This window comes from Chaetura pelagica, unplaced genomic scaffold (genome assembly GCF_000747805.2).
Source record: "Chaetura pelagica isolate M959 unplaced genomic scaffold, ChaPel_1.0 scaffold460, whole genome shotgun sequence".
In the NCBI taxonomy this organism is placed as follows: Eukaryota; Metazoa; Chordata; class Aves; order Apodiformes; family Apodidae; genus Chaetura; species Chaetura pelagica.
In genome coordinates, this window is record NW_009951926.1 from 70,125 (window position 1) to 80,562 (window position 10,438).

At 43.8% G+C, this 10,438-nt stretch overlaps 1 protein-coding gene across 3 annotated transcripts in view; it reads right to left on the bottom strand.

The window, feature by feature from the left end:
* LOC104387531 (kinesin-like protein KIF2A) overlaps positions 1-10,438 on the bottom strand; it is a 68,312-nt gene that overhangs the window by 56,718 nt on the left and 1,156 nt on the right. For all 3 annotated transcript variants that reach the window (XM_009996305.1, XM_009996321.1, XM_009996313.1), the window contains exon 2: positions 85-204. In XM_009996305.1, coding sequence (XP_009994607.1) covers positions 85-204 — 120 coding nt within the window. The remainder of the gene's footprint in view (positions 1-84; positions 205-10,438) is intronic.

A 10,438-nucleotide genomic window follows, 5' to 3' on the forward strand; every position in this document is an offset into this window, starting at 1 on the left:
TTCCCTACCTGGGTGGGAGGGGAAGGGGATCAAGAGCATTGTTGTCGAACCCTGAGTCAAACAGTGACAATAGGTATTACCAACCTTCATGATTTTGTTTACTTTGGCTGCTGGAGTAGATACTGGTGGTGTCTCTGAACTAGGTTCAATACCTTTATCAGGCGCAAGATCTGAGTTAAGTGAAAATATGCTCTCCAAGTCAATCTGTATAAAAGGATATAAAATGCATTTGTGAGTCTTAGAACAATATTCACCCTCTCTATTTCTCCTGTTATGTTTGAGAATAAACAATATATTTAGTGTTTTTACCCCACAATTAATGAATTGAAAATGACCAATAGATATTCATAATTATGTAAAATGATTAAAATCGAAGTAGCTAGTGGTAATTTGACAATTACTGAAGAATATGAAAGAAATTCTGTAACATAAAAAAAGATATCTCAATTGTTTGAAATTTCCCAGACAGTGCTAAATAAAACAGATGAATTACAACAACCAAAAAAAATAAGAGCACAGCTGAAACCATGTTAAATTTGTAATGCTATTTTTTTTCCTTGTAAGTCTTCCTCATTAAACATTCTGTAAAATGTGAGGGGAGGAGGGGCAGGATCTTAAATATAGTTGGTTTCAGATCTATTGCAACTTGGTTTCTTGAATCTTAAATAGCTTTGTTCTCTATAGACTCCATTTCCTCTGGCCTCACTACTGTACAGATTCTGTGTCCAGAGGGATGAGCTCAGCTGATGAGATCACCAGGACATTCTCACGATTATTTTTTTTTCCTTTTTCCTGTGTTTTCACAAAACTGCTGAAGTGAAATTATTTCTGAGCTGCTTCTCAAAATATCATTTGAAATTGACTAACATGGTCCAAAATTTACAGGAAGAGAGGATAGCAAAGCATAACTGGAGCATACAGAGACACAGTTTCTTAAGGAAAGCAAGGCTGGAAAATTGTTGCCTAAAATAAGTAAATAAACAAACTAGCAGTTCAATACCTCAATTATACAAACATAAAAAATTTTCTAATACAGCTCTCCCACTAGTCTCCTGTCTGAACTGCAAGTCATTCTCCTTCTCAAAAGTAAATTTTTCTACTTGTAAAAAGGGATAACAAGGTGTGTTGGGTTGGTATGGAAGGGTTTTGATAGCAGGGGAGGGCCACAGGGGTGACTCCTGTGAGAAGCTGCTGGAAGCTGCCAGAAGCTGCCCCAGCTCCAAATCTGGTCCCAACTCTGGCCAAGTCCATTAGTTATGGTGGATGTGCCTCTGCAATTAACATATTCAAGAGGGGGAAACAAACTGCTAGAAGACCTGCAGGGCAGGTGAGAGCAATACTGGAGCAGAGATACTAAGGTTAGTGAGGAAGGAGGGGGGAGAAGGTGCCTGAGCAGAGGTTCCCCTGCAGATAGTGGTGAGACAGCAGCCTGTCCCCCAGCACAGTGGAACAACCCGTGAAGTACCACAGTGGAGCAGATGTGGACCTGCAGCCATGGGAGGACCCCATGCCAGGGGAGATGACTATGCCCGAAGCAGGCTGTGATTCTGTGAGAAGCCCACGCTGGAGCAGTCTGTTCCTGAAGGACTACACCTCACAGGAGGGACTCATGTTGGAGGGGTTCATGAAGGACTCTTGCCCATGGGGGGGACCCCACGCTGGAGCAGGGGAAGAGTGTGAGGAGCCCTCTCCCTTTTGGATGAAGGAGAGGCAGAAAACAACATGTAGCGAACTGATGGTAAACCCCATTCCCTGCCCCCTGCTCTGCTGAGGGGGAGGACATAGAGAAATCAGAAGCAAAGTAATTTGGGCCCGGGAAGATGGGAGGGGGTGGGGGAAGGTATTTAAGATTTGGGTTTGTTTTCTCTTTGTCCTGCTCTGATATGATTAGTGATAAATTTAATTGATTTTTTCCCCAAGTTGAGTCTGTTTTGCCCATGGCCATAATTGATGAGTGAACCCTCCCATCCTTGTCTCAACCCACCAGCTTTTAGTTGTATTTTCTCCTCCCCATTCCACAGTGGGGTGAGGAGTGAGCAAGCAGAGCATGGTTCTTTGTTGCCAGCTGGGCCTAAACCACAACACAAGGTTTGAACCACCTTTTGAACCTCTTGCTGAAACACATTTAGCAAGGTTGAACCACCTTTTAATGTGGTTCAAAATCAAAATATGAAAAGCACTATTTAAAAGCTATGACACAGAGCTCAGGGAGTAAAATTTAATACAACAGAAACCAGCATTTGCCCTGTGCTGGTTTGGCAGGTTTATTTGGTAGCAGGGGAGGGGCCCCAGGGGTGGCTCCTGTAAGAAGCTACTAAATGCTCCCCAGTTCCAAATTGGGTGGCCAAGGTTGAGCCATTAGAGAGACAATGGATGTGTCTCTGCCATTAAAATGTGACAGAACTAATATAAGACCTGAGTGCAGAGAGAGTAAAGGAGAAGAGCTGAGCTGGAGAGGTGAGAGCAGTGCCGGAATGGAGATCCCGAGGTTGGTGAGGAAAAAGGGGAAAGAGGTGCCGGAGCAGAAGTTCCCCTGCCGTCCATGGCGAGACGGCAGGCTGTCTCCCTGCACTCATGGAGGAGCACAGTGGGGCATTCCCTGAGGGTGCCAGGAGCAGTGAATGTGGACCTGCAGCCCGTGGACTTAGATCTGCAGCTGTGGAGGACCCCGCACCAGGGGAGGTGACTGTTCCCAAAGCAGCCCATGCCTCTGTAGGAAGCCTGTGCTGTAGGAAGTCTGCTCCTGAGAGACTGCACCTCATGGGAAGGACTCATGTTGGAGAGGTTAGTGAAGGACTCTCTCCCATGGGACGGACCCTGTGGAGAAGCAAGGAAGGACTGTGAGGAATCCTTTTCCCTGAGGAGGAAGGAGCGGCAGGAAACAACAGACTATGAACTGACTCTAAACCCCATCCCCTGTCCCCCTGTGCTGGTGGGGGGAAGGAGGTAGAGAAATCGGGGAAAAGTAATTTGAGCATGGGAAGAAGGGAGGGGTGGGGGTAATGTATTTAAGCACTGCTCTTTGTTTTGTCTGTATCCTGTGTGCATTTGATAAGTGATAAATTAAATTCTTATTTTTTCCCCAAGTTGAGTCTGTTTTGCCCAGAACCATAATTGGTGAACAAACCCTCCTTGTCCTTTATCTTGATTTTCCTGGTTTGAGCCAGGATGAAGCAAATTTTCTTTTTACTGATTTTTTTTTTATTCTTTTAGAGAACTCTATTTTCACTAGCAGCAAGTTTTCCAGCTGGTGGACTGATAACACTGGAATGTTTATGTTACTGCTGATACATCAAGGACACTTTGCTCTACTTCTTGAATCTGCTGCTTCCGATAGTAAAGGAACAAGAGTCATATCTGCAACTCTCCTGTAGGGAGGAGCAGACTAGACAGACAGCAAAATCGGCCAGAGAAACTCCATACATATATATATATGTAAGACTCAGTATAAAGTCAGGGATCATGGAAGTCAAGCCTCTTCCTCCCTGATTCTTCTTCCCTTCTCTTCTGTTCATGGCTGGCATCCGGGGAGGACCATCCATCACCGTTGATCCCTAGGCTCGTGCATTCCTGTTAGAAATGAAATGCAGTGTTGTTTTTGCATCCTAGTGTTAGAAGCATATTGTTGGGGTTGGTTTTTTTATATATATACCCTAGTGTTAGGAATATAATAGTTTGTTTAAGAGAAGTGAGATATCTGCACATTCCAATGACACCTGGAGTGGTTTACGGTCCAAGAAACTGAGGGACTTAATTGGGCTCCATCTGGGGATCCGAACATGGAGCAGGATTTATGGCCAAGATAAGACCGAACAAAGCCACTTAAATCTTGCTCCTCAGGGCAGGATGACACCAGTAGGTATAGATCATTTTGTTAATTGGGAAGACAGCCAAGGGGGCAAGAAAGGTCAAAATTATACCTTAAAAGGTAAAATGTAAACTGCTAGAATGGAATGTGTAAACAGGGGTGGGAAACTTATAGGATAATTAGAAGCGTCGGATAGGCTGTGAACCCTGGAGTACCCAGCCAGTGGGGAAACAGGGGAGGGAACTTCGCGTCGGGAATAGGGAATATAAACCATTATTCACCTTACTATGAGTGTGCCTACTTGTTTAGGTCACCCTTTCTTGCAAGAGTGTAAATAAACTGTGCTTCGTTGAAGAATATGTGTGGACCTGTTCATTGGCGTGACAAACGTTTCTCACAAATTTGGGGGCTCGTCCGGGATCCAAGGTCATCCAGGGATCCAGGGAGTCATCGTCTCTGAAGAACGGAAAGGTGTGCACCCTATTGATTTCAAGGGTTCCGTGGATCAGCGGCGCTGGCTCCAGGGAGACCGACCAAGACCCGAGACTGGTTATAAACAGATTCCACGAACCACAGAGGGGGGAATAAAGGATAAAGGAAAGTAGGCGCACTGATATCGACCAGGCAAACTTCGTGCACGGACCAAGGGGAGAAAATTGACTGTTAAGTATTGCCTTGGTGGTCGGGGCCAGGGTGAGAAAACTGACTGTTAAGTATCACTCTGGTGGTTTGAGACTCGTGTGCGTGTGTGAGTGAGACGTACGTTAGTACAAAGCGAGTGCGGAGTCCAACTTCGCGGTTCTGTTCTTCCGCGAGGAATACACCCGAAGGACGAAGCGAGAGCAAAAGAGTGCAAGGAGAGTCTCGGGAATGGGAAATAAAAGCGCTAGGCCTAAGGAGGATAAGGGAATATCCTCAGGAGCAATTCCTCCAGACAGTCCTTTAGGGAGGATGCTGAAGTACAGGGAAGACATGTCAGGTACTAAAGGGAAGGATAAGAAGATGATAAACTATTGTGTTTATCTGGACACGGGAACCCATATGCGGGTGGCATGTATTTTGGCCAAAGCATGGGTCGGATAATAGCTGGCTGAGCCAGGATTCGAATTTCTATGTGAAAGCAAAAATTCCTTTTCCTTTGGAGGACTGTGAGTATGCTCTGTGCTGGATGAGACCCACTTCAAGAAGCCCTTCATGTATTACAGAGCGTATATTTGCAATGAAAGCAGGTAACAGGGAAGATCAGGAGTCTCAATCCTGGGACCCTTTAAAATGTTTACCTCCTCCTTACAACCCTGCACAAAACTCCGATCTCCAGGATGGTCCTGTTAACCCTCCTCCACCTCCTCACAACCCTGAGAACCAGGAGAGTGTTGTAAATCCTCCCCCTACTTCACACACTCCTGTGAATTCCTCTCCCCCTTTACAGGACCCTGAGCACTGTGACAGCACTTACAAGGAAACTGCAAGTGCTGCAAGTGCTTCCCCTTTGACAAATTTTCCAAAATTGAGAAGAGAATTGGAACAATGTAAAAGAGATTTGGAGAGTTTTCCCATACAAGGGAGCAACCACCGACAGGCAGGCTCAGTGGAAGTTATGTTTCCTCTCCAGGAAGTACCTCTTGGCCTCAGACAGGTGGGATATGTCAGTGCCCCACTGACAAGCACTGAAGTGCGGAACTTTAAAAAGGAAATGAAATCATTGATTGAGGACCCTGTCGGCTTATCCAAACAATTGGATCAATTTTTGGGTCCTAATTATTATTCTTGGGCAGAATTAATGTCCATCATGAATATTATGTTTAGTGGAGAAGAACGGGGAATGATTAGACGGGCGGCTCCGCAAGAATGGGAAAGGAGGAACACCCCCGGGCAGAGCAGAAATTCCCCAATGTGGATCCCAATTGGGATAATAATAACCCTGTACACTGGAATAATATGAAAGACCTGAGGGAACTAACAATACAGGGAATTAAAGAGGCTGCCCCGAGATCTCAAAATTTTATTAAGGCATTTGAACTCCAGCAAGGGAAGGATGAGTCCCCATCAGGTTTTTTACAAAGGTTACGGGATCAGATGAGGAAATATTCGGGGATGAACCCTGAGGATCCGGTGGCCCAGGGTTTGTTAAAAGTGCATTTTGTTACTAAGGCATGGCCAGACATTCAAAAGAAGGTACAGAAAGTAGAAGGTTGGCGTGAGAAACTGCTCGAGGAGTTATTGAGAGAAGCACAGAGAGTGTATGTAAATCGGGAGGAAGAGAAACAGAAACAGAAGGTTAAAATGATGGTTTGTACAATGGACCAGGTTGTGAAGCAGAGACTCAAACCCATAGTGCAAGAGAGAGAGTGGAAACAAAGCCGAGAGAAGGGAGGACGGAGAATGAGAGGGAGAAGTGCAGAACGAAGAAGGAGATTAACAGGGCAAGGATTGTCTGGTAACCTCCCTTCAGCTGGATGTTATAACTGTGGCAAGCTGGGGCATTTTAAAAAGCAGTGCCCAGACTTGAAGAGAGAAGGGAACGTGATGTCAATGATGGATCTTAAAACTCAGGAGTGATGGGGTCATGGGTTCTCTCAGTCCCACCCAGAGCCCTTGATAAATATAAAGGTGGGACCCCAGGAAGAAGAGGTAATCTTCTTGGTGGATACAGGAGCGAGCAGAACTTCTTTAAATTACGTTCCTCCTGGGGTAAAATTAACCTGTCAACTAGTGTTTGTTGCAGGAATAGAGTCAACTAATGTTTGTTGCAGGAATAGATGGAAAAAGGTTTGGAGTTTCCACATTTGAACCTACAACACTTAAAATTGGGAATAGAAAAGCCCAGGAACAGTTTCTGTACGTCCCTGAGGCAGGTCGTAGCCTATTGGGCAGGGACATGATTATACAGTTGGGCTTGCAAATCAGAACTCACTCAGAATGTATGGTTATTTCTATGAATGTGTTAAAAGAACAAGATGAGGCTGCAATAGATCCCATGGTGTGGGTCAGAGATGGTAATAGAGGAGGTTTGAACATAACCCCTTTGAAAATTGCATTGCAAAAGGCAAATGAGGTGGTGAAGCAAAAAAAATATCCGATCTCTATTAAAGGAAAAAGGGTCTTCAGCCGGTAATTAAAACCTCGCTCAAAGATGGGCTATTGGAATCCTGTATGTCTCCTTTTAATATGCCTATCCTACCAGTACTGAAGTCTGATGGATCTTACAGACTGGTGCAAGACCTGAGGAAAATTAATGAAATTGTTAAAGTCCGGCATCCTGTGGTCCCTAACCCTTATATCTCAAAGATGTTTTCTGGGCTTGCACAGTAGATCCAGAAAACCGGGACCTGTTTGCTTTTGAATGGGAAGATCCTCAGACAGGGTGTAAACAACAGCTTAGGTGGACAGTTTTACCCCAAGGGTTTACAGAGTCCCCTACTTTACTTGGGCAAGTGCTAGAACAACTTTTGGAACAATTCAAACCACTTAAGGGGGTTTTATTGCTGTAGTATGTAGATGATCTTCTCCTTTCAGGAAGGGAAAGGCAAGAAATAAAGCAAGCCACAGATGCACAAATGTTTTTGGGAAACAGGGCCTATGAGTCTCAAAGACAAAACTCCAATATGTGGAGGAAGAGGTTAAATATTTGGGACACCTTATTTCAGGAGGAAAGTGGAGAATTAACCCTGAAAGGATCCAGGGAATCATAAGTCTGCCACTTCCCTGGACAAAAAAGGAACTGAGAAAATTTCTGGGTCTATTTGGATATTGCCGCCTGTGGATTGAAGCTTATGCACAAAAGACAAAAGATTTATATCTCAAATTACTAGAAGAGGAACCTGATGTTCTTATTTGGACTGATGATGAAGCAAAACTAATCAAAGAACTGAAGCAGAGTCTAATAACTGCCCCTGTCTTGACTCTGCAATCCTTAGATAAACCCTTTTGTCTGTTTGCCACGGTGGATAAAGGAGCAGCTTTGGGAGTTCTCACCCAAGAATGGGGGAGGAAGCGACAGCCGGTGGCTTATCTGTCTAAACTTTTAGATCCAGTATCCTGGGGTTAGCCAGAGTGTGTGCAGGCAGTGGCAGCAACTGCCCTTTTGGTAGAAGAAAGCAGGAAATTAACTTTTTTGGGGGAAATTAAGTGTAAGCACACCACATCAAGTAAAACCAATCCTGACTCAAAAAGCTGGTAGGTGGCTGACAGACTCTAGGATCCTGAAATATGAGATTACGTTGATGGAAAAGGATGATTTAACTTTAAAAACAGAGTCATGCCTGAACCCTGCCTCCTTTTTATGGAAAGGTGATAATGAAAACTCAGAATTAGAACACAGTTGCTTGGACCTAATAGAACACCAAACCAAGGTCCGAGCAGATCTTAAGGATATACCTTTGCACGCGGGACTTCAGCTGTTCCTAGATGGATCTTCAAGAGTAATTCAGGGAAAGCGGCACAATGGGTATGCTATTGTAGAAGGGGTAACCAGTGAAGTCGAAGAAATGGGGCGATTCTTAATGAACAGCCTGGATATTTTTGGGATTTCCATACCCCTTGGCACCCTCCCTCTTCTGGAAAGGTGGCAAGAAAGAATCAGACCTTAAGAAGCAGTTGTCAAAGTTAATGCTGGAAACTCTGCTAAGAATCAGGACTGCTCCTCGCAAAGACATAGGGGTGTCACCTTATGAAATGCTGTTTGGACTGCCATGTTTAGGCAAAGGTGATGGACTTCCACAGGTCAAAACTAAAGATGCCAAACAACCTGGGAGGGACCATCTCAGGTTCTGTTGACTACAGAGACTGCCGTCCGGACAGCTGAGAAAGGGTGGACTCATTATACCCAACTCAAAGGACCAGTAGAGGCTCTACCTAAGAAAGGACAGTGGCAGGTCTACCCAACTGAAAACTCCTTGTGCCTTAAACTGAAGAAACAATGAATATTGATCAAGGCTAACTAATGAAGTAATGTTTGTAGCAATTCTGGTTATTATAGTTATTGGGTGAATGTTTATCTGTTGTGTGGAAAAACATAGGTTCTGTAGGCATAAAAGGAGAAGAGAACCTTTTAGTGAAAATGAGGGGGATCATCATAATAGTGAGTTGTTGTCTGTGGAACATCCAGGGGTTTCTAGACACAAGTGTTATAGTACATCAGAGCTATCCAATCAAATTGTGGATAAATGTAACTGAGAAGAGCACTCCTCAAACCATAGTGTTTGATACATGCCAGATATTGAATTGTGGACCCTTAGAATCCCAGAGGCAGTGGAGACATGTGGATAAATATTTGTGTCCTGAAAGTAGTGTAGCAGAAGGCAAGCCATGTGGACAATGGTCTAGTGTATGGTTCATGACTGCTCCTCAGGGATGGACAGCCCCTCATAGTCAGGGAAACCCTCTAAAAAAAAAAATCAGGATGTTTAAGGGAAGGAACATCTGATCCCAACTGTCAGCATCTACAGTGTAATCCTGTAATCATCAGTCTTACAAAAGTTGACAAAGAAGTTAATCACACATATGGGCTTGGAGCTGAGATAACTGGTGCTGATCCGGTGGGAAGGTTTAGAATAGTGGTGTGGGAATCAAAGCTTGAATTAGAAAAGGCACATCCTATTGTTTTCCCTAAAATAAAAACCTGGAATCCACCAAATGATCCAAAATTAGTAACCTTGACAGAGGTCAAGGATATAAAGCAAACCTTTGAAATTGAAACTGGATATGGAGATACAAATGCCTGGGTAGAATGGGTCAAATATACAGTGAGCCATTCCATTCACCCTGGCATATGCAAAAGAGCCTCATATTGGGAGGGAGAGAACAAAAAGAGGTCTAGGAATATAATTTGATGATAGGATTTACATTGATGCAATTGGGGTCCCCAGGGGAGTTCCTGATGAGCACAAAGCTAGAAAACAGATAGCTGCAGGATTTGAATCCTTCCTGTTGTGGTGGATAACAGTCAACAAAAGTGAGGGAATAAGTGCTGTACTTTTATCCCAAATAATACTGCCCCTGATGGTACAATAACTAAGGCACTGCAAGGACTCACTACTCTAGCAGATGAATTAGCAGAAAATTTGGGAATAGATAGCTCGCTTACTGGATGGTTAGAGTCCTTGTTTGGGAAATGGAAGGGGATGGTAATTTCCATTTTAACATCCTTAATTATAATGACAGGAGTACTGATTGCAATAGGATGCTCCATAATTCCATGCGTACGAGGTCTTGTTCAATGTCTCATTGAAACTGCTTTAGCAAAGCAAATGCCTCTAAAGCCACCTTCATACGCTGACACAATGCTATTATTAGATGAGCAAAATCCAGACTGCCTCTCCCCTGAAGAGAGATGTGAAATCATGTTGTCCGAACTAGAGGCATCTTACGGAACAACTTGAGATAATGCAAAAAGCAACAGTAGTGTAAATAAAAGAAAGGGCAATTGTTAGAAATGAAATGTAGTGTTGTTTTTGCATCCTAGTGTTAGAAGCATAGTGTTGGGTTTAGTGTTGTTTTCACATCCTAGTGTTAGAAGCATAGTGTTGGAATTGTTTTTTTTTATATATATACCCTAGTGTTAGGAATATAATAGTTTGTTTAAGAGAAGTGAGATATCTGCACATTCCAATGACACCTGGAGTGGTTTAC